Source organism: Bolinopsis microptera, chromosome 3, assembly GCF_026151205.1.
Source record: "Bolinopsis microptera isolate Bmic1 chromosome 3, MBARI_Bmic_1.0, whole genome shotgun sequence".
NCBI lineage: Eukaryota > Metazoa > Ctenophora > Tentaculata > Lobata > Bolinopsidae > Bolinopsis > Bolinopsis microptera.
The window spans coordinates 17,603,587-17,628,226 of NC_087074.1; the positions used below are offsets into that span (position 1 = coordinate 17,603,587).

At 36.9% G+C, this 24,640-nt stretch overlaps 4 protein-coding genes and 1 long non-coding RNA gene across 8 annotated transcripts in view; 4 read left to right on the forward strand and 1 right to left on the reverse strand.

The window, feature by feature from the left end:
* Positions 1 to 20,469, reverse strand: part of LOC134812933 (grainyhead-like protein 1 homolog) — an 84,643-nt gene extending 64,174 nt beyond the window's left edge. For 3 of the 4 annotated variants that reach the window (XM_063820554.1, XM_063820553.1, XM_063820552.1), the window contains exon 1: positions 20,446 to 20,465. The gene's annotated coding sequence lies outside the window, so the exon portion shown is untranslated. Of the gene's footprint in view, positions 1 to 20,445 lie in introns of all 4 variants that reach the window. The other variant, XM_063820544.1, reaches the window with a different exon arrangement.
* LOC134812936 (uncharacterized) lies at positions 1,843 to 3,918 on the forward strand. Its single transcript, XR_010159975.1, has 2 exons — positions 1,843 to 2,062; positions 3,130 to 3,918. It is a non-coding gene; the product is annotated as an uncharacterized LOC134812936 (long non-coding RNA).
* Positions 5,861 to 9,389, forward strand: LOC134812762 (nucleosome assembly protein 1-like 3). Its single transcript, XM_063820325.1, has 5 exons — positions 5,861 to 6,004; positions 6,192 to 6,373; positions 6,531 to 6,598; positions 6,855 to 7,135; positions 7,316 to 9,389. Exons 1-5 carry the CDS (start codon positions 5,926 to 5,928, stop codon positions 8,047 to 8,049), a joined length of 1,344 nt encoding a protein of 447 aa, XP_063676395.1. The 5' UTR covers positions 5,861 to 5,925; the 3' UTR covers positions 8,050 to 9,389.
* LOC134812935 (uncharacterized) lies at positions 12,936 to 23,041 on the forward strand. The gene is made up of 9 exons (XM_063820555.1): positions 12,936 to 13,681; positions 13,870 to 13,955; positions 14,191 to 14,324; positions 20,575 to 20,668; positions 20,798 to 20,966; positions 21,563 to 21,757; positions 21,897 to 21,985; positions 22,101 to 22,216; positions 22,420 to 23,041. The coding sequence occupies exons 1-9, from the start codon at positions 12,945 to 12,947 to the stop codon at positions 22,477 to 22,479; spliced, it is 1,680 nt and encodes a 559-aa protein (XP_063676625.1). The 5' UTR covers positions 12,936 to 12,944; the 3' UTR covers positions 22,480 to 23,041.
* A 766-nt stretch (positions 23,042 to 23,807) lies between these two features.
* LOC134813255 (far upstream element-binding protein 3-like) lies at positions 23,808 to 24,635 on the forward strand. Its single transcript, XM_063820944.1, has one exon. It carries the CDS (start codon positions 23,808 to 23,810, stop codon positions 24,633 to 24,635), a length of 828 nt encoding a protein of 275 aa, XP_063677014.1.
* Positions 24,636 to 24,640: the final 5 nt, after the last annotated feature.

Below are 24,640 nucleotides of genomic sequence, written 5' to 3' on the forward strand. Positions count from 1 at the left end.
ACTCAAAATATGTAAGCTTTATTACTGAAATTAAACCCTGTATTCGCAGTACATCTGCCAAATTACCTTAGTGTTAAAGACTTATAATTGATATCAGCTAATCTCTGCAGACAATTATCATTACAGTGTCTTATACCTACCTGCCGTACCTGGGAGCAAATCTTGATGAGCAACTGTAACTTCCTAATAGAAACTGGTTACCAGTACTGGTTACCTAATAGATGCTGGTTACCATTTTCCAGTGCCCCCCCTCATTATCTGATTAAGTATTTAAGGTATCAAGCATGTGCGCTACTGCTATTTGCTGAGCTACTACCATTTACTGTGCACCAGTATCTTACCATGTTTAAAATTTGCTTTATGTAAGCTCATTTGTTGATGTACTGATCAGTTACGTTTCCACCAGTAAATGTAATGTTATCTAACCATTTGTTAGGAACTGAGAACCTGCAGTTCCCCGGTTCCCGATATAAAAGTGTAACTTTTCAGTTTGGTCTTTTCTTGTATTAAACGGGTTTAAAGTCAAAATGGACAGAAAGTGTACAAATGGTCACTTTGTCCTAACTTTGTCCTAATTTAACTTCAAACTTTCAATGATTTTGTCACCATCTATATATGTTAATTTTGTCTCCTTTAGCATCGACTAAACCACAAATTCGGGCTCTATTTCAGTAATGTGCAGTAAAAGGACCTACATTAACCGTAATGTTTAATCATGGGCATATTAACCTAAAAACTGTTATATCATAATCAGAGTAGTAGCTACTTAAACAAAATTTTCACACTGTGTGACTAACTTACAACCAATAAAATGTAAACTTGTTGTCACGTGAACAGTTTTAGGCTTCTTTGAATAAATGATTTAGCTTTGCCCTCGCATAACATCAGTGAAATGATCTGACAACACCTTCCTCCATTGGATCACTCCCACTCCCCTGCAAAACATGTATAACTATATAAATAGTCTGTGTGAACAGTTCGTGATGCTTAGTAAGGGCCGCTGTTCAGTAATTTCTATCCTTCTTTCGGGCTGGAAGAATCGACTTTCTCTCTCAATATATTCGCCTTATAAAATTCAGGGGCCCCCTGACATGGGGTGGCTAACAACTTCACCGAATTAAACCCAACTCTGACAGAGTGAACAGCTTGACAGGTTGCTCGCCTTAAAAAACTATAGACAGTAACCAGAGTAACCATCATGTGTATTGTGTAACCATGGTAATCATGGTCACTTTTCTGCCCTTGATTGAAGTGAACATGTTTGATGAGGGCATAACAAAGGGTATTACATTTTTCATTGCCTTCTAAAGCTTACATTAACAAAACTTGTTGTCTTGTGACCTTTCTTTTATTGGCCTGCGTTTGCTAATCTTCTTGCTAATTCCCTTACTTGCTCCCGTTAACCATACTCTGTTTAACATCCATACCTGCACTTGTTGAAAAAAGGTTTTATTCCAGAAAACTTTGTCCTTGATCATGCTGACCACCCATTCAGACTATGTAGTACTATGTTTTGTACCACATCTGGTGATTCCTGTGATAGCTCTAAGCAATCGTTAGCACACCATAGCTATAGGACCAGAATATAACGTTTTATCCTGTGTCACATACATATCTTTGGAATTTTATCTCCGGTTTAAGGTATCAATCTATGGTAACATTACAAAGAGATTGGTAGAGCAAGACCTTGACTTTTAGTCCGCTATCTAGATCTTAATGACGGGAACTTAAAGTTCAAAACCGGCCTACGGGGGTAGTTTAAATCCTAGAACTAATTGCAGGTATCATTATTACCATGATGACCCGACTATTGGTCCTTTATATTACAATACCTTCACTTATAGGTACTGAAGGATAAACCGGCTGCCATGGCAAGCAATACACCCCAAAAAAACGCCTCTTCTCATTTCGAGAATATGTACACGCAGGAGAACACACCAAGGAAGGTTCTAGATAACGTGGAGATACAGCCGAGTCACGTGCTACGTGAGCGAAACAGACACAGCGACATCTTCAACAGGGAGGAGGAGGAGGAGGGGGGGAAACCGGTTCCTGTTATCAGGTTTGTTTAAATATCTGACTGCTTATTATAAACATTCCTAGGTTCGTCATTTAAGTGTATATAATTGTTGTGTAGATCTGTTCACTGTATAGACTACAATGTAATTGTATAGACTATACAATTAATTTAGTAGTATCTTGATCTGTTGTATAGATTTGTGATATAGATCTACTTCTTAAGAGTGTATTTGCACAGTATTTGTAGATTCGTCCGGGAGTGTGAGTAAGAATGTCCGGGAGTGTGAGTAAGAATGTCCGGGAGTGTGAGTAAGAATGTCCGTGAGTGTGAGTAAGAATTTCCGTGAGTGTGAGTAAGAATTTCCGGTAAAGTGAGTAAGAATATCCGGGAGAGTGAGTAAGAATGTCCGGGAGAGTGAGTAAGAATGTCCGGGAGTGTGAGTAAGAATGTCCAGGAGTGTGAGTAAGAATGTCCGGGAGTGTGAGTAAGAATGTCCGTTAGTGTGAGTAAGAATTTCCGGGAGTGTGAGTAAGAATGTCCGGGAGTTTGAGTAAGAATGTCCGGGAGAGTGAGTAAGAATGTCCGGGAGTGTGAGTAAGAATAAATTTGATAGATACTATTGTACACAGTTCTAAAAATCTTGTGTATTGAAACTATTTTGAAACTTATATCGTGTCTGGCGTCACTTCATTGCAATTAAAACAAGTTGAATTACATTCCGTTGTCATAGAAAACACTTTTCACTGGTCATGGTGAACGCTAATCACGTGACTTTTATAACATAGACACGTGACTTGTGTTTAACATTAGTCAGACTGCGTTTCGGGTTTACACAAAAATAGATACAGTAAAACCCCGATATACCGCGGACCTTGGGGAAAGGGAAAACCTGCAGTAAATAGGGGTTTTAGTTTTGGGGTCCGAAATAAGGCCCGAAATAAACTGTTCGATAACTTTATTAAACTTAATATCTTTACTTACCCAGCTTGTATCAAATTTCCTATTTCAAGATAATAGTAACTTCAAAAAGTTGTAGATTTAAAAAATCTTGAAAGTAGCTATTTTCGTTGTTAATGTAAATATAACATTATCTAAAATTGTAATTCCAGGTCTAACGATGCCGCTAACGACTCAGCAAGAGTTCAGTACAAGGCGCGTCAAGAAACCAGTAATGTTTTCGCTCAAGAGCAGAACGCACCACCTCCAGCACAGGCTGAGAAACCACACAAGATCTCTAACGTGTGCTTCTAATTTGAGAGGGCCGGGATTGTGGAGTAGAAATATATTTAGCTTACAGTATTATTTTCTTAGCAAAGTTATCTCAAAACTTAGTAACTACAGACATTTCAAATATGTAGAAATATCAGTGACCGACTTCAAAAAATCGTCCAGCTTCGGGATCACTGTCGGTCACTAGGAAATATGTACAGAATTAGAATGGTAGTTTATTGTAAATATAGCGCAAAAGCATTTTGATATTATATGTATTAAATATTATTCGATATAATATAATCAAATATGAAAGTTTGAATGATTAGCAGAATATTTTTGGCTGACTTCGGACAATTTGAGTTGTTGATTTCAGGGTCATTAAGTTGTCATTTTTCTGTAAGTTGCTAATTTTTTTCATAGCCCTGTAATGTATACTATTTCTTTTGCAATTGTAAATTGTTACAGAGGTATTGTCCTTAATAGTAATACATCTTTAAATCTAGATCTAGACTCTAGAGATGAACTTTCGTACTAAGAACTTTTCTACTTTGTTGTTTTGGAGTCGGTCGTGAATTTAGCAACATTATAATGAAATAATGTAATGGTAACGTATCTGTCATGGTAACGCATCTATACATTTCTTATAGTTGAAATAAATGTACATTTAATGATTATAATTTTAACCATTTTACGCGTTTCCTTTCGAATAATTTTAAATCCATTCAAATATAAACATTTTTGAAAATAAAACAACAAATCATGTGCTAGGTATGTTATAGATTTTGATTCTGTGAGAGATGAAAATATTTGGTTCTGACACGTGACAACGATTAACCAATCAGCTTTTAGTATTGACCAATCAAAACTCAGGATCACGGTCACGTGTTAAACAAATATGGTTCACCTTCCCACTATCCAGTTCTATAAATAATAAAGTTACCAGGATTAGAATTCCTTCTTGGAACCAACAAGTATCCAGTATCCTGAATTTATGACCGACGGCCTATATTTTTTAATTTCATAAATTTTTTCCCCAGTTCCAATATCAGACATTGTCTATGTAATATTATTTATATAATATGAGTTGTCAGCATTTAAAAAAATTTGTGCTATTTATGATATATTTTAGTTTGATTTTTGTTGATTTAAAAGTTTAAAGTTTTAACGCAAGATACTAAGCTGCCAAATTTTTCATTTGGGACCGCTCACATAATACGTCAGCAAGATTTTGGTTCTGCGCCTAACCCCCCTACACATCGCCCTACACCTCGTTTGCTGACTTACTATGTGAACCCTCCCAGATTACATAGTTGATTTATTTATTAAGTTATTATTAAATATTGGAATATTATAGACATTGGCACAATTGGTTAGTTCTACCTTACTCGGGATTATTATGACCGGGATAAAGTGGCGGGTTTAGGGTAATTTCGCCATATTTTTCCCGAACCACATTTTCACCGGTCGTTAATAAACCCGCCGTCTCAGCTTTTAGGGTTCCCAAGGGGTATGGGTGCTCATATTTTAATCGTTGTCTTATATTCACTAAAGAAGACTATTGGGACACTTGTTGTAGGTTTTTCGACTTCATTTGGTTAAAATTGCAAAAAATTCACCTTTTTGCCCAATTCTTGTCATATATCCTTATTTTCAAAGTTGATTTAAATAGGCCAATTTTTAATTTCTTAGGTATTGACTATCTCTACATAATGAAATAGGACTCAAAGTAAAAGTAACAGTTAAATTAAAACTTGAATTAATTAAAACTGTCGATAACATGAATCAGTTTCATCAGTCATTTATTCATAATTCTAAAAAATGTGAACGATGCATTCTTTCGAAGATTTTCTACAAATGGAGTCATAATGGTTATTTGATACACAAGTTTTAGCAATGCGAAAATTTCTAAACTTGCTTATCTCTAATAAGGAAATTTACATCTGAGACAAAATTTTTGAATCTAAAATTGAAAGGTTGGACAGTGGACACCGGTAAAATGGCGACCGGGAAAATGTGGTGGGTTTTGAGCAATTTCGCCATATTTTTCCCGAACCATATTTTAACCGGACGTTAATAAACCCGTCGTAATAATCCCGAGTAAGGTAGTTCTTGTCAATGAGAAATTATCCTTCACACATCTGAAGGTAGTAAAAAAGGCCCAAATTTGAGAAAGTCTGAGATTTCCTTGCACAGTAATACCCCGATTTACCGCTCCCAATTTTACCGCAAACACCCCCCCCCCGGCCCCCCCATTTACTGCGTCTGTTCTCCTTCCCCCCAAACTCGCTGGTAAATCCGGGTTTTACTGTGGTATGTAGTAGTGGTATGTAGTAGTGGTATGTGTAGTGGTATGTACCGTACTAATGTAAAGACAGAATATGTTTATATATTACATGTATTTTTGGTAGCATTAAACTGTAGTAAATAATTTATTGAGCTAGTTATCAACATTAGACAATAGACATATAATTACATAAAACTCTTGTTTTACTGTTGATCTGAAAAATAACAATAAGTATAAAATCTCACGGAAATGCTGAACTATCATAAAATCACTGGTACTGTGTCCATTTGAAAAGCTGATATCTACTCCATATTCAGTTGATACCAGCAAATATTTGTGTTTATATTTAGTTGACAAAGTTATTGTGTCCAAATGAATAAATAAGAAGTGAACTGTCAAGTAGGAAGTAATGGCCGGAAGAAAGAAGGACAAGAGACGGAGGAAATACTCATCATCTTCATCTTCCGACTCAGACTCTTCTTCATCAAGTAAGAATTCCTTCTTTCGGTATTTTACGTTGTAGAAAACTTAAGGTTCCCTAAATCCCTAATCTCAAGTCATAACTCATAAACATTCTCTATGATTTGAAGTCTTAAATCTGGCGCTTAGAATTTCGTCTTTATTTAATTGCCTGATATTTGACCCCCGGCCCCCCTTAGTTATAACTTTCCCCAGGCTCATCCTCAAGCTCAGGATCCTCCTCTGGTAGCAGCTCCTCCTCTCGTCCTCGTCAACAAACACCCAATGTCAGCACTCCTCCAATCTCACAAAGCTTGGACCCTGTTTCAGCTATGTTTCTAGATACTAAACCTGAGGATCTTATTGATCAGATTTTCATCATTCTTGACGAATCAGAGGTTTTTATTAACACTTTAGAGTTCAGTTTTGTTTTCAATTTCTTGTCTCGAAGCGTTTCTCTTCGTTGGATATAGGAAAATTCGATCAAAAAAGAATTGAATTCAGCTTTAATAGGTCTCACACTGTTATAAAACATATAAAACTCATTATTAACAGGTAAAAGATCTGTGTCCCACGATTATAAAACACATGAGTATAACCGACCTTAAAGAGAAAGCCCTCAGGTTTGTTGCTCTTTTAAATGTTTCTCTGCCATATTTTATTTAATCGACCATGGGCAGTTGAATGACCCTGAATGATTAAGAGCAACTTTTCGTTCGTATCTCGTATACGTACATCAAACAGCTGACTAACCAACATTAGCCTCATTAAAATCAATACACTGCACACGAAATTACATTATAAATGTCGTAAGTTCTCTCTTAATGTTGGGTGAAAGTGAGATATGTATCGCAACATTACCAATTACCATACTCTCAGCTGTATAAGAAGTCTGGACGATGCTGGGTTACAATCACTGTACGTCACCCAGGATCCGGACCCTGGGGCAGACGAGATAGACAAGGCCCTGATACAACTGGGACTGGTGGGTAACAACACCTCCATCCTGGACAGAGACACCAGCAAGTGGAGGACAGTACAGGAGGCCCCGCCCACTGTTGGCGGTTTATCTGATAACGAGGCGGGTAATAGTGGGGAGGCGGCAGGGAGCGATGGTGAGAAGGATGGTTCTATCTTCGAGGAGGAGGCTAAATCTTTAGGTGGGTTATTTAGCTTACAATCATTGGTGTTAGTTGGGGTTATGTTTTAGAATGTTTGGCCTGAATACAAAAGTTAAAAGTATAACTTTTTCCATAAAAATAACCGTTTAAATCGTTATTGTTATAGTATTGGTCTGGAATGTTGAAATATGTTAATTCCACTAATCTAACCCACCCCAGAACCCCCTCAACCTGACCTAACTAAGAGGAAACTTCTAGAAGACGCCCCACCGGAGAGTAGCGATGATGCAGAGTTGTGGAGGGCACTCCTCATGAAAGACAAGCAAAAGATAACCCGGGAGCTTGTCAGTACTGATGTTATCGCTAAAAATCTGAGCGACAAACCAATGGACTTTGTACCTCAGGAAACTGTGGTCAAGAGGAGAGGTGATGAGTTATCGGACCATGAAGATGAGTCAGGTAAATCCTCACCTAGGTCACCAAAGTCTCCGGATGAAGAAAGTCAACAGATTGGTAACCCCCCTCTTGCTGTTGGGAATCCACCTCTTGCTGAGTCACCTGGTAAGCCTAAGATGTCGTATCGTCAGCGTGCTGCAGCTGCTGCGGCGCAGGATGAAGATGAAGATAAGATCTCTGCAGGAGATCTGAGTTCTGGGGCTGGTTCTTCTGATTCTGAGTCCTCTAGTTCTGAAGAAGGCGAAATATCTGACGATGATGATGACAAAAAAAAGAATGAAGAAGGGGAGAAGAAAGATATCAAACCTGAATCTGACAGCGAAGAGAAACGCTCAGAAACACCTGAAAGATCAGGCTCTGCCGATAAAAATTTAGATGAGAAGTCAGATAGTGAGCGGGACAGATTTAGTCCTAGGAAAGACTCAGAGTCAGAACAGAATGAATCAAGGACAGAAAATGAGAAAAATGAGGATGTTTCTAAGTTGTATGCCTTGTGATACAGATATTTTGTAATATTTAAATTTTTAAGCTTTTGAGGTTAAGTTGATGAACTGTTGACATTTTAAGGTTTGGTGTGACAGTATTTGCTGAGCTAAGCTAGCTGTGAATCAGGTGGTTTATAAATAATCAAAGTAACATTAATTTGGCGTAACTTGGGGAACTTTTCTTCAAACTGGTTACATGAGTTTTTTAAAGATCATTCTATAAAGTGGTGTAAGTATCATTTTACAGAAATTCTCGACTATACTTCAAGGGTTTTTATTTACATACCCCACATAATATTTGTGGGAGGCGAAGCCGAGTATATTGTTTTGACTATTAACAGCGTGAGGACCAGTTGCAGTGAAACGTCCCAATAACTGGCACGTGTTAAAACAAATTCGCTCCGTCTTTTTAGTTTAAGTCGATCTTGTGGTGTAATTTATACAGAAGAATAAATACAATATAACTTAATTTAGCAGATATCCCATGTTTAACTTACCTTCATTACTGTAATATGACGTATTTTGCATTTAATTTCCAATAGACGCTCACTTTATTTTACAAAACTTGTGTATTACTGTCGTTATCAATTATGAAAAAGTCTACAAATATTATTATAAAGGATACATTATAATTAATTAAATAGCATATCTTGTTTTAAATAGTAGTCCAACCTTTTATCTTCCCCCGTCTTTAAAGTTTTTGACAAGCTTGTCTGAATCTATAAACTGTATTGCAACTACTGCTCAAATAAATTATTACGAATTTTAGCGTTTAATCTCTATTATAAATGGGGTCTAATGGATTAACAGAGTCTGCCTCCGATCTGGAATTCAAAAGGGACGGCAACTGTCACGAATTGAGTGTTCAAAAAGAATACTTTGCAAAAATAAAAGACGGGACCAAAACAGTTGAAGGACGTGCTGGAAAGATAGACACAGAAAACGATATCCACGAAAATTACAGAGATAAAGAGACAAACTTTAAAGTAGGTCACACAGTCAAATTCATGATATCAGGACACTCAGCTGACTCTGAGAGTGTGACTTGTGAAATAACGAGGGTTGAGTTCCATGAAACATTTGAAGAAATGTTAACTAAAAGTGGTCTCAGTACATGTTTACCTGGTATTGGGAGTATGGAGGAGGGTGTTAGGATTTACAGGAGTTTTAGTGGTTACCAACAAAGAGAGAACATGTACGGGGTTGTTGGGATTCATCTTCGAGTTATAACTTAGTGTTAATACAGCTAGATACTGGACACTATCTTATCAGATAACTTAGTGTTTACAGCTGGACACTTTCTTGCAATTACTTCAATTAGTTTTTAAAGAAGATCAAGACGTTATTGATTTAAATCATGGTTTTAATTGCCTATGGGAGTAATTGCTTTATACTTTTATACAATGCACAATGTAGATACTATATTCAAATATTTGTTCTCTCTTATATGATATTTTGTAACAATTTAATGTTTAAACTCATTCTATCTGCTCAGAAAAGCTAACATGTCTGCAAAGATCCTAAACTTCAACACAGACTTTACTGCTTTTCTCAATGGAACAACCAGACACGTGATCAAAGTGGTTACTGACAATGAGGTTATTGAATGCAGTGGTGTTATCTTATCACAGCACAGTAAAACTTTGAAAAAGATGTGTAGAGAAGATGAGGAGTTGTTTTTGCTCGGATATGAGTCAGTGGGCGATATTCTAGCAGTTCTTCATGGTGGTTCTGTTATTCTGACACTTGAAAACTGTCTAGAAATGATAAAGTTCGCTTGGGAGTTCGGGGTCCCAAATATAGCCGAGCAAGCGTTCAATTTCATGGAGTCTATCGCTAATAAAACCAACATTGTCCCTTTGACAAGAATGTGTTTGACAGCCACAAAATTGAGCGGGTTTTATGATGTAAAAACCGAAGAAGATGTATTTTGGCCTTGTGAAGACGTTATCAAAAACCTCGATACCGATGAGATGAGAGAATTTGTTCAAAACTTTCAGCCTAAAGAAATTGTACGTATGTTTAAGAACACTGTAATCATATCCAAGGTTATATTGCCATTATCAACGATGGTAAACGTTGATAACGTGAAGGAAATCGTTAGGATACTTCAAGAGATAAATTATGCTGATTTGGTGTCCGCTGCTTCTTCTTGCTCTAAAGAGAGTGCTGCTTTGCTATTTGAGGCAATAGAGGCTCATAATATTCCTGCAAGCTCAGTAAAGTTTTTGCTGAGTCTAAAAAAGCTATTTTTTCGTGAGATTTGTAGTTCCATGCTAACAGTAGCTGCTTTATCTTCGAATGTCGATGTGATCCGTCGGAATTGGAAATCCTATGATGCCACTAACATGTTGCGGATATCTGAACAGATAGAATCGAGTTTTATCTTGGTGGAAACTATCTTGTCTTGGGTTTCTTATTTCAAACCTGATGAAAAATTCGTCAAAAGGTTATGCAGGAATATAGATCCCAAATTTCTTTCTTTGGACTACACAAAACATGCTATTTGCATCTTTAAGAATTTAGGGTTTGATATTTCCTTTCCCCTTAATAGATGTATAATACGTCTTGACGAAGATAAAAAAGTAATCGTTTGTGGGGTCAAAACCACCCTCAACAAAATGGAAAGCAGCAATGTTATATCTGTTTTAGAAAAAGAAATACGATTCAATTGCAATTACATCAATCGCGATGACAAACATGTATGCGTTGATCCACCATCAAAGTTGATTTTCAGACCTTACAGAAATGAGAGGGCTGATTTCAGGAATTCTTCCTTGTTTGTGTACGCTAAAACATGTGGGCGAAAACACGTACCATTCTATACTGACCCAAAATTGGCTGCCAATATGGATTATGATTTGAGCTCTATCAAACTGACCAGGCTATCTCCTTTCCAGCCTGAATCATCTAAAACTTTTCAGTCAAAACGAGCAATTAGTCTAGTCATTTATGGACATTTATGGAAATGAACCTGCAAATTTTCAGATACTCACGAAACTTTGCACAGACCTTCCCAAAGGTATGAATAAACGATTTTCGGTTGGAGACTTTTTTTTACCGTGGGCAAAACCCAGGAGGGCCACGCCCATATTGACCCAATAACATAACTGACCCTTTGCTTCTGAAGGTCGTAGAGACTTCAAAATAGGCTTAAACGAAGCCGCATATGCATGTTTATATAGAATTTATTGATATCAACATATGGCCTAAAATCCTTACTTTTCGAGAAATTCGCCGAAAACCATTTTGGGCGTGGCGCTGAGCCCATTTTACTAAATTTTGATAGGATCGTGATAGAGTCTTCGAAAAGAGTTTAAAATAACCGCAATTAGCATATTTATATATAACTTGCGAAGAAACATATGCCTTAAAGTGCTTACATTTTCAGTTATTGGCGAAAAACTGATTTTCGGTTCCAGAAATCATGCAAAAATATGGGTATCTGGTAAATTGGGCTATGAGGGCCCTAGAGATCTTAGAATGAGTGCAAATTGTGCAGAATGGCCATGTTTATATACAACTTATAGATATGCTAATTGTGGTTCTTTTAAACTCTTTTCGAAGACTCTATCACGATCCTATCAAAATTTAGTAAAATGGGCTCAGCGGCTAGCGCCACGCCCAAAATGGTTTTTGGCAAATTTCTCGAAAAGTGAAGATTTTAGGCCAATAACTTCTATATAAACATGCATATGCGGCTTCGTTTAAGCCTATTTTGAAGTCTCTACGACCTTCAGAAGCAAAGGGTCAGTTATGTTATTGGGTCAATATGGGCGTGGCCCTCCTGGGTTTTGCCCACGGTAAAAAAAAGTCTCCAACCGAAAATCGTTTATTCATACCTTTGGGAAGGTCTGTGCAAAGTTTCGTGAGTATCTGAAAATTTGCAGGTTCATTTCCATAAATGACTGGACTAAAAACTAACATAATAGTTTGTATGCTTCTAGGGAGCTGTGATCTTTAGTTCGGAGTAGAACTTTTACAATGTTGAATGTTGAATGTTGAATATTTAATCATACTACCCAGTAATTGGTTTAAAGTTTAATTTATTATTATGTATATTAAAATATTATGCAATATTCTATACTCATTTTGCTGGCAATATTAATAATATTATACAATCTGCAAAATAGTTTAGGGCATGTTCCGCGTGTAGTGCAGAGTTTGTGGTTATTCCAGCATTTTAAATTATTGATTTATCTCAATAATGCACACACGTTTTTTATGAACATTTTTTATTTCAATGTGTATCTCCGTACTGACTATATGTATATAGTGCACAGATTTAGAAATTGTTGGTAAGGTCAACCAATCAAAATACAAATAAAAAATATCCAGAGTACCTAACTAAACGTTTCGAGTAGAAATGCCATACGACCCTTTATAATTACAATAATTAAAAATCTCGACCGCCAATTCTGAATCGTTGCACTATATTTTTAAAAATATATAATATTCAATAATTAATTAAAGTTTTTAATTTATATATTATTTTATAATTTTGTACCTCAATTATTACGTTAACTCGACGTAATTTATTTTTAGCCAAGTTTTTAGTTTAAATATTATGCAAACATTTATTTCGTAAATTTGTAACCGTTCGGTAACTTTATAACCATTTTAATAGCATTGCTTCTGTTGATCTAGTTAAATTTTAGATCTAGATTGTATCACTTATAATACAATTTTCATAAATTCAACTACTTTCATACGTTCTCAATTACGCGTTTGATTTATAATTAAAATATGACAGTAAGGATCATAAATGTGGAGAAATAGAAACATTTCCCCCTAAAAATCTATAATCATACCCTTGTAATTGTCTTTGTTTGTTCAATATTCATAGATGACAATTTAAAAACAAACAATTTAAATTTAACAATCTCCCTTCCTCTCAGTTGCATGTAATGAACACCAAACAGCAGATAGCAGCTGGAGCAACCCTAACACTCGGAACAATATTCTTCTTCTACATCTACCAAAAATTCAGCTCCAACAAGTCCGACAAAACCAGCAGCTCAGCAACTAAACGGAGCGCTGCTCGAACTCTCCTCTCCAAGTACAACCCCAGACCCACTGCCCAGGACATCCAGACAGACAATGAGTTCCAGGGGAGGGTAGTGAAGAGTAAAGTTAGTGAAGGTGGGATTGTGTATCATGATATTAGATACCCTAAACCAGACGAGCAGGAGGAGCACGCTCCGGAGGTAGCTTCTGGAGTTAGCGACCAATCAGGACAAGAACTAGCCTGTTGTTCCACAGAAACCCAGCCTGCTCAACCAGCTGACTCTAGAGATAATGAGCCTGAAACGGAGATATCTGAACCTCAGTCAGTGTCAGTTGTTGAGACTGAGCTCATACCTGACACTACACCTGATATTCCTGTAGTGGCTGCATCTTCTGTTAGTGAGGTGGAGAATACCCCACATATCCCGCATACCCCACAAACCCAACAGAAATATAATCAGAATGGAGCAGATAAGATTAATGGTGACTCTACACCTAACACTGAAGCAGAACCAAGCTCAGATGCCACAAACTCCGTGCCATCCACCTCAAATGATACCCTATCAGACACTATCGTGAGGAATGGCGTGGTTGGAGGTCTGGTCACTACTGAGGAATTCGTTAGGAATGTTGTCAGGTTCGTTACTATTTACAAACCTTTTTTACAAAAACTCTTTCACTGAGCTTATTCCTAGTCTATTTTGTCATGAATTCTTTTTATGATGGTGTATAATTTATATTGGCTGTCGGCCAATATAAATTGGCTGATGTTGCTTTTAAAACAATAATTTGCTTTCCACTATTCATCTTGATACAAATTAACAGAGCTAAAGATAAAGTAGAGATGGAAAGAAGAAGAGACAAAACAGAAACAATCGAGCAGATATTCAACATTCCTTCTAAAGCTGTGGGTAAGAACATGATGCTTCTAGTTTTCTTTCCCTCATCTCATTCTGTGTTGCCTTTACAGGGCTATATTTAAACTACATTAAACTATATTTCCTCTTTCTCAAGTACCAACCATGTTCATCGTGCTCTATCACACAGTTCGGTTATCTTAAATTATTCCCTGGCACTTTATGGCAATTGTCAATAAATAGTTTTCATCATTCAGTTGTCAGTAACTAACCCCAAAAACCTGTACAGGAAAGATAATAGGAAAAGAGGGTCGGAGTATAAAAGCTATACAGCGTGATAGTGGTGCTAAACTTAAGTTCCCTGGAAACAGGGACAGATCAGCGACATTCCAGAAATTGTTTGTGTTCGGTACACTTAGACAGGTAAGCTATTTCGTGCATGTTCATTAACTGTTTCGTGCATGTTATAGTGAGATTGTATAATCTACTTAATCTTAATAATCGTGAAAAAACCGTGGGTGCGTGTGTAATGTACAAATAACTTAATCGAGAAAACAGTAAGAGTAAGGGTACTGGTTTTTTCGGTATAGTGCCGACAAAACTCTGAGTAAAACGAAACAGGTTTTCACAAATTGGCCGGCGGTAAGTGGTTTAATTGATGGTAATGATATTATAAAATAAATAAATAAATAAATAAATAAATAAAGTCAATTTTTACAGCACAGCAATATATATCTAAATATCAGATCCTCTGTAATCATAATGTATAAAAAAAGGAGCTTTTCTCTGTGCTGAAGGATGAATCAAGGCAGATCATGGTTCTGTTAGCAGGCCACCCTAGTTATGGACAATACATATATATAAAATAATTAAATTATAATTTTAAAATTGTGTCAAGATTGAACTAAAACATAACTCAGGGTAAAATAGACGTATTCCCTTCGTCAAATTAACTATTTACAATACTAAACTTAAACGAACTCCGGGTAAAATAAACGTAATCCCTTTGTCAAACTTGCTATTTACAATAAGTTAATAAATTAATACGGTTGAAAATTATTTCATATTCAATAACAATGTAGCATCAATATAATTGATACAAATGAGGAGCATACAGTGAGAATTGCACATAACAGGAGGACTGGAGGTATGGAGCAATAATGATTGACAGTGCACCTTTCCACTGATGTTCCTAATTTCCTGTAATAGCTTAATAGGCATGGAAATACTTTGATTGCAGGGGATAGATTGGATTCACTTATGTACTGAGATAACTTAACCGAAATAACATAACTGCCTAGATACATTGGCTAGTGTTGGGTGGGATCATGAATTTATCGTAAGAGTTATCCCCTTGGTAATTCTCATCAGTTAGCAACATATTCATAAGAGTTTCTTTGTATAACTTAGAAAATTTCTTAACGTCGTCACACTCTCTAAGGGACTTTGGTAATATGTTCCAGGCCTTAGTTCCTAGATAGTTAAACTCCTTGTGAGATCTTGATTTAGGAGTATAAAGATTGCAGTTTTCTGCCTCACGTGATCCACCAGAAATATACGAGAATTTCCCGATAAAATGCTTTGGACATGTTTCATTGATTATACGGTACATATATGAGCTAAGATGAACCTGTCGTCTCAAATGGAGAGGAAGCCATCCCATATTTTTGTATACATTAACCGACCTCTCTCTGATGTTTACATCTAGGGCTATTTTAGCAACCTTTTTGTACATGATATCTAACTCTCCTAGTCGTTTTTTATATGTTCTTGACCAGATGGTGTCTAAGTAGTCAAAATGTGGCAACATAAGTGCATTAGCAAACATCTTCCTGAACTTAAGAGGGAGAAGTTTTTTTGATCTATACATAGCACCAATTCTTTTGGATATCTTTTTCTTAATGTTATCAATATGTTCATTAAATGTCAATCTGCTGTCAACTATAAGTCCAAGGTACTTATGGGATTTAGTTTCACAGATTACCAAAGTAAGGTCATCACAAATTTCAACAAGGATGGCATCAAGGTTAGGCTTAGAGTCAAGGATCATTAGTTTTGTTTTTTCATTATTCAGGGATAGTTTATTAGCCTGAAGCCATCTGATAACTAATTTCAACTCTTGTTTGATGTTACCATAGTTTCCTCTAGATATATTGTCAAAATATAATGCACCGTCATCAGCAAATAGATAAGGTTTAGAAAATAGGCATGCATTAGGCAGGTCATTGATAAAAATGCTGAATAGAATTGGTCCTAATATACTTCCTTGAGGCACTCCAGAGTTCAATGAATGTAAACTGCTTATCCTACTCCCAACTCTAGTTTGCTGTAATCTATCTGTGAGGAAGCTCCTAAACCAGCTCAATGCAGTATCTTTTATTCCATAATGCTTCAGCTTTTGAATGAGAATATCATGGTTAACAGTATCAAATGCCTTTCTGATGTCCAGGAAGATAATTGCAGGATGCTTGGCACTGTTCTTAGCAGTAAATATACGATCAAACAGATCTAACATGAGATAAGTTGTAGAGTGATCTTTACGGAAACCATATTGATGCTCTGAAAGTATTCCCTTTTCATCAAGATATTGAGTCAGTTGGGAGTTCACACAAAATTCGATGCACTTTCCAAGAATCGGTAAAATTGAGATTGGTCGATAATTACTAGGATTCTCAGTATCACCATCCTTATGGATTGGGGTGACTTTTGCAACCTTGCAGCTGTTTGGCATGATGCCACTGGATAAACTCAAATTTACAAGATGTGTTAATGGAGCAATAAATGCAGGTAAAATTTGTCTAAACACTCTCAATGGTATATGATCATTAGTGGATTTGCTACAAGGGATACTTGCCACATAGTCTAAGATATTGGACTCAGTTATTTCAGTAAAGCTATTCAAGCTGGTCTCGTTGTCAATCTGCTCATTTTGTAGATAAGATAGAAATTCATTTTCATTTTCCAGCTGCACTTCTGCTTGGATCTTTGGACCTATTTCAGCAAAATATTTATTGGTGGTTTCAGCATCAAGATTGTTATTGATATTGTTAGCTTTAACAGGCAGATTTGATGCTGTCTTTATCGTTTTCCATACACCCTTTAGATCATTCATGGCACACTTGGCTTTCAGTTCTGTTGCTAAGTTAGTCTTCCTATTAATTCTAGACAAATAGGTTGAATAGTTTCTCTGCCGTTTATATGCCATCCATAATGAGTCACATTTATTACAGTGTATAAGACCATTTGGATGTATACGTCTGTTCTTGTTGTGTGTTAAAAATTTACGGTAAAGTTTCCCTTTCAATTTCTTACTTTCTAAAAATTCTGGAGATGGCTTATGGATGTAATCACTATGGCACTTAATTTGTTTAATTGGACAGAAGTGATCATAGTAGTGATCAATATGTTCGTTTAAACCATCAACTGCATCATTCAGACTAGTTGAATCTATTATTGGTCTATAATCACAGGTTTCCAAAAATTCTTTAAGAGCAGTAACATTCATTTTGCTGTGATCTCTTATTAGTAACTTCTTGAATTTTGAGGCCTTATGCACATTGAAATCGACAATGAACTTTACGACCTGATGATCTCCTATACAATCATCAAGGACTTTGCAGTCAAGAAACTTGGAGTAAGTGTTTGTTATGACAACATCGATTGTGGTCTTTGTGATTCTGTTTCCTAGTTTAGCAATGCGGGTAATATCCTGAACTACCTGTACCATTCCAAACATTTTCATTGTAATGTCTAATTTCTTATAGTTCATACTGCTGATGTTGTTTTGGTCTACATTTACATCACCCAGCCAAATAACATTCTTACTTCCTATACTCATCATGCAGTCTGTCATATAATCTAAAAATTTGTCAAGAGGACTAAACAACTCAGATCTGTAGAAACAGCAGATGAAAATATTGCAATCTGTAAGATGGATCCAAATAGCCTCGATTTGGTCATATTGCAAAACTAAGTTTAGTTGAATCATTTTAAACTTTATGTGCTCACTGATGAGAATGCCACATCCCCCATGACCATTGTCGTTAGGACGGTCTTTGCGGATAAAAGTAAAATTCTTGGGTAGGTTTAGACTGGCTGAGTCAATATCCGACTTAAGATTTGTTTCATTCAGGCATAAAACATCTAATTTCTCTTTCCAGATTAGATCTTGGATTTCAAGACATTTTGGCATACCTGTTAGTCCTCCCTGCATGTTGCAATGTCCCACTGCAAGCTTTTTGGCATGGTATGAAACTGTGATTTTACTAATGCACGGGTTAATGCAAGAACTGCTGTGAGAGCATGAAAATTTTTCCAATTTATGCTGCTATAAACTTGTCAGAATAAGATAAATTGCAGAACTGGCAAATTTGTATGAGATAATAACAAAACTTTCTAAAACTTCAATAAACATGAGGAACAATGTGTAATTATCCCTTATCTAGAATCTAGATGAAATAAATGTTAACAATCTTTCTGAAAATTCAAACTTGCTTATGGGCCCAATACTTCAGAAATTTAGCAAGTCGAATAACACCGCTTGTATTGAGGTGACAGTTATCAGATATTTTTGCAGATGGTCTGGCAAAATAAAATTCTTTCCTGAATCCACTTCTATTATAGTTAAATAAATTATGGGTGCTAATGTAATTAAAACAAGAATCTTTGCTACACATATCCTTAATAACCTTATTCAGCTCTGCCACAACATCATTGCGGCCTTTTGTACTCCTGGGAAGAATATTGAGAACATTAATTGTTGCATTCGGATACACTGACTTGAGATAATTTAAGAGATTACTAATGTCACCTGCTGCATCCTTCAGTGACTTTGAGCCAAAATAGACTGTGTTCACATTATTAGTTCCTGTCATAATATAAATAATAGATGGGGATGGAACGGAGTGTAGGTCAGTTTTTAGTTTATTTAACATTACTTTGGCATCAGCCCCAGGATAAAACAGTTTACTAGCACTAACAGTGGACGATGATAACTTGTCCGCATCAAGAAACCTGAACATAGAGCTGCTTATGAATAGGACAGACTTTTGTGAAGCTTTGGCTGGCTGTTTGCAAACTGAGAGTGCAGGTGAAGAAGAGTCTGTCAGTTTGTGTCCTGAATGAGGGATGGGTGGGGGCGGTGAACGCAGACCAAACTCAGTTGACTGAGTGATCCTAGGGGGCTTCATCAGTCTTAGGGTGATGCTGATCCGGGGTTCATCACACATTTCGTCTGGCAGTATCTCATGTTGAAAGTCAGCCTGAGACAATTTGGACATGATGAAGACATCTCCATGCTGAAGCTGCACAGAGCCCACAACTTCATTGCTGCCGTTTGATCTAATTTGCAGTGTTCTCGTCGCACCAAGTGAAATGGTTACAATATCAGAGTGTTCTACAATACATGATTCAGAATCGCTATGAGCTGGCATGAACTCTGCTCCAGTTTCATATAGATTGACGAGAATACTATTGTGTCTGAAATTGGGTAATATCACATTAATGTAGGAGCTGAGTTTAGCAAGGTAGGAATCATTGTGTACACTTTTTGGGTCATGTGTTGCACCTGAATACTCATAGGGAAAGTCACCAAAATAAACCGATTTCCTGTTTTTAAAACCGTGACTGAACTCAAGTTCTTCCATTAATAGATCAAGTGAAAATTTTGAGAATGGACCATCATCTAGTAGGGTAACTGGTTTCACTGGTGATGGGGAACAAGTTACAGATATATTCATTGGCCCCGGTGTTATAGGATCGTAGACAGGGGCAGGGACCAAGTTTGGATATTTGTCTCTGGGCTTAGGGGTGTTGATCCGTGATTCACCAGTAGCAGTAGATACAGGGAGATCAGACACATCATCCTCGTCTGCCATAACCTCGTTAACAACAATCTCACTGATAACAATCTCGTTTCCAACAACCTCCTGTGGAACAACCTTGTCCACGACATCGTTGTCAACAAACAAACTGTCCGATACAACATCTTCCACAACAATGTCATCTACATCAAACGCTTCTACTTGATTGATAACAACGTGTGACTGAGGGGTAATGGTTATGATCTCACATTCAATCTCCTCTGATAAGTTCGGCAGCAAATTTTCACACTTAAAACTCTGTTCTTGTATTTGAGTTTGATCTGATATGAGACTATCATTGTACTGAGCAATGAGATCACTAGTTCTGATAATTTCATTCAATAAAGACAACTTTTTTTCTAAAAAGTCAATCTTGATGTCTTTTGACAGACAATTGTTACAGTTCTCTGATTTTTCAGACTGGAATGAAAAGTTCAAATGTTCTAAAGGGCGCTCACAAAAGTGGAGACTAATGTCTGAGCTCTGATTATTTGACATAGTTATATTATCAAGAGTTCAATGTTCAGAAGCACAATAAACACTGTAAACGCAATACCTTCAGTCCAGATAGTAGTTTTGATGAGAATAGTTTTGATGAGAAGGAGGAGGATGAGTAATCTTCAAGTACACTCACAGCAGTCCTTTGCACGTCAACACTTACGCTCGTCTATCATATCTCATACCTCAAATTATTTGTTATATAGTAGTGTTGAAAGTATTAAAACTTTTTTAGATACATACCAATTGTAATCAACAAATTGAAAAATACTTTGCTGAGATTGCAAGTATTCAATCTCCCCCAACTTGTGCAGGTTGAAGAAGCTGTTGCACGTCTTGTAAGCCTTATGCCTGCTGATTCTATTTGTGCCGATCTTATCAACTGGACACCTCAACTCGCTCTATCAGGTGCAGATAATTATAATAGTAATTAAAAATTATACCTTGCTATCGTTTATATGTTGTATTGTATTACCGACTGTAGCTATCTACTGTAAACCATTAAATCTAAAGCTTCCTAACAACTTGTGTTTACAGGAGATTTGAAGTCGGTTGATTTGATAGAGAATACAGTCTGTATAGGACGAGTTACTCACGTCACATCCCCTGACTGTATTTGGGTTCAAATATGTCGAGGTGTAACCGGCACTGACTACCTCACTCAACTTGGTACTCTTACTGACAATATTACTGACACTCTTGGCAGGTAACCGGAAAGTTTCGTTGGGTGAAATGGCGGTTTGTTGATTCGTTTAGATTAGGTGTGCAGCTTATTTTAGCATAAAGGGTCTTCTGAGAACAAAATATGGAAGGCGCATTTGATGTTTTGCTGCGTGTGAACGTTCTGGGTGCGCGCGTACGTACAATTATGAACGCGCGCGTGTGGCAAACGCTTTTTTGGGTTAAATGATCGGTACCCTGAATACCACCCGATTCCAGGTAGTTTTGGAAACCTGATTCAGGTGGTGGACACTGTCCACCATTGCCTCGATAAGTAAAATAATCGTCGAACTTCGAAGGACAACTTAGTTTTACAAGCCAATGCATTCAACTGAGTGTGAATCAATTTCAAAGCATACTTTACGTGTGTACCGATCGACTCGATTATTCCGGTAGTTTCGCGAATAAGTGACAATCGACAGTAAAACTTTCCACTCCGCGTGAAATCGCGGTAAGCACCCTAGTTGAAGATTTTCGCGACCATCAAGCACACTTTTCACTGTGAGGAAATTTACAATTCTTAAGACCCTTTCAATCAAATATTTGAATTGTGTACCTCACTGTTAATCCCGCGTGTTACAGGAAGATCTACGATATGAAAAAAGCCCTGATACCAGTTAAGGATATCAAAGAAGGAACATCCTGCGCTGTTTTGTTGGAAAGCAGGGGTTACCGGGGCAATGTTATCTGTCCGGGCACGCCAGATAACGATGTTCATCAGGTCAGACTAGTGGACTTTGGGACTCCGCATTCCTTCACAGAACTCTTCAGACTTGAGTTAGTGTTTCTTAATTGTGTTAATCATGATTGATATGATATCCTAGTCCGATTTCGTGCTTTTAGTTTCTTTAATTTTGTTCACTTCTATAGGGATCGTGATGAAGATCGTAAATCGACTAAATCTCAAGTTTTTCAGTGCGTACTACTTTGCTATGCCAGCATTGGCGGTGAAGTGTTCTCTAGCACACATATCTAAAACTGAGGGAGATCCTATCTGGCCCGACGGTAAAATATTATCTTTTTCGTTCTCGAGCTCACATAAATAACTCTCGTTCTTTGAATGGATAAATACCTGATAGTTACGGTATTTTAAAGTTGAATTACACTCATTACTCACCAGGTGCTTCAAAGTATTTGGAGGAGTCTCTAGCCAACTGTTTTGTCAAAGTGAGGACTGTGACGGCTGGTCACGTGCCAAAAGTAGAACTTTACACTGAGTTAGGACCGAACAGCAAGGTTAGTAAAATCACCGGTTTTTGTGTAAAATCACTCTTTTTGTGTAAAATCACAGATTATTAAACTGATTACTGATTAAAAGTTTGTTTGGTTTATTCGAAAAATAACTATTGAAATGACTGCGTCTCATTGGGTTCATGGCTTTATGTATTGCGGTTTTATCCACTAAAAGCATTTTACATTCAACCATATTTTTTCCTCAGAATTCCGTTTACGTGAATCGAGAGTTGGTTTACGATGGTTACGCTTCCTGGGTCGAGTAAACTACACATCAACTCAACGACCCCTGAAACGTGGAATAATTTTATTACTGTGTGATCTTATATGGTTTTATTCTTTTATAATTAAGCTGATTAGAAGTGTTCTATTCGCGTACCCAATACCCATATTGTGAAAAAGCTGATATTTAGCCATGATTTTCACAAATAAAGCCAGTTGCAGTAGTCAGTACAAAGTCATGATTGTTTTGGAGTGAATTTTGGATATCTTTTTTAATGAATAATTTAATCATGACAACTGTTCACAATGGTGCTATATCTCCATTATAATTTTATTTGTTAATTATTTATTATTTTACAACATTTTTTATCCGAATTTTATTTTTTCCAAGTCATCTAAAGCGAACATTTTAAAAATTTCGTAAATTATATCGCCAACAGTCTTTAGAACGTTTTATTGTGCATTGAAATTTCATCGTTTTTTTTTCAATACTAACTACTTCCCTCTTTAGCATGTACATATGGCAGACAAATATTAAGGGTAGGATCATGTTGCCGCCATCTTATCAGATCACAGTGTTTACTGAGAAGAAATGACGCCACCTCAACATTACTGACGAAAATGAGGAGGTACAGTAAACCCAGATTTACCGCATAGCCAGATTTACCTCAAAGCCATATTTATCGCGGCCATTTTCTTTCATATACTAGGGCTTTGCAATTTGCATACAGCGTGAAAAATTAAAACACTGATTTAACGCCAACCCCGATTTATCGCGGCTGTTTGCTTTCCCCATACTCCGCGGTAAAACTAAATCGGGTTTTATATATTATATATTCTATAGCCGTACTTCTACGCAGCAGGTGTTGTTATAAATATATCTATCACCATTTTACTAACATCACAACATCAACTTTAACACAACTTTCCGCGAAAACCGTGAGAGATATACCTTTGTAACGTTTTTGGCTGGTCCGAATGTTTTTATTGCATTTAGACCAGTATGGAGAAATACAAAATTGGCCAAGGCCATAAGAACTTTAGGTCCCGAAATTTGAATCCCCGGAAGTGGTGTAAAAATCACAGAATAAATACATATTGGGTATAGGTTTTAATAGGTATCTATGGGGTTGGCCACCACTTTTGGGTTAGACGGGTTTCTGCTAACTTGTAATTATAATACACAGCAAGAATTATTCAGCGAATTGTTTGATCACGCTAAATTTTGTTTGCTCCAAAGCATGTATAGTGAGCATTTCCGAAATCCTGTCAAATAAAAAAGGATTGAATTGTGGTAACGGCCAACCAAACATTTTAAATGCATGGCTATGAGAATTCCATTGCTTTTAATGACACCAGGAAATTCTCTAGCATGTCCAGTCCCCATCCCAATAGTGCTATACTCCGCCGTCTTCGAGAGAAACAGCAAACTCAGCAAACCAGGATCCACGTTGAGCCAACTGAGGTGTTCGAAATACCCGAGGATAAGTGTGGTCTGGTGATTGGTAAACGAGGATGTAAAATCCAGAAAATTCGGTCCGAAGCAGGAGTTGGTGTTAATCTTTGGGATAGGAATTCAGCAGTTGATGGTATGATGAAGGTTTATCTGTGGGGAGACAAAAAAGGGTGTGACAAAGCCAAGAAGATAATTATGAATCTAATTTCTGAGTCAACTGAGGTGTTCGAAATACCAGAGGATATGAGTGGCATAGTGATTGGCAAAGGAGGATCTAAAGTCAAACAGATTAGATCGGAAACAGGAGTAAGAGTTAGTCTTGGGTCTCGGGACTCAGCACTTAATAGTATGATCAAGGTTACCCTGATGGGAAACAAAGAGGGCTGTGACGAAGCAAAAACGATCATTATGAACCTAATTTCTGTGGTTATTAAGGTGTTCGAAATACATAAGGTGATGAGTGGCGTATTGATTGGCAAAGGAGGATCGAAAGTCAAACAGATTCAGTCGGAAACAGGAGTAACAGTTAGTGTTGGGTCTAGGGACTCAGCAGTTGGTGGTATGATCAAGGTTACCCTAATAGGAAACAAGGAGGGCTGTGACAAGGCAAAAAAGGTTATTATGGATATAATTTCTGAGCCAACTGAGGTGTTCGAAATACATAAGGATATGAGTGGCATAGTGATTGGTAAAGGAGGATCTAAAGTCAAACAGATTCAGTCGGAAAACAGGAGTAACAATTAGTGTTG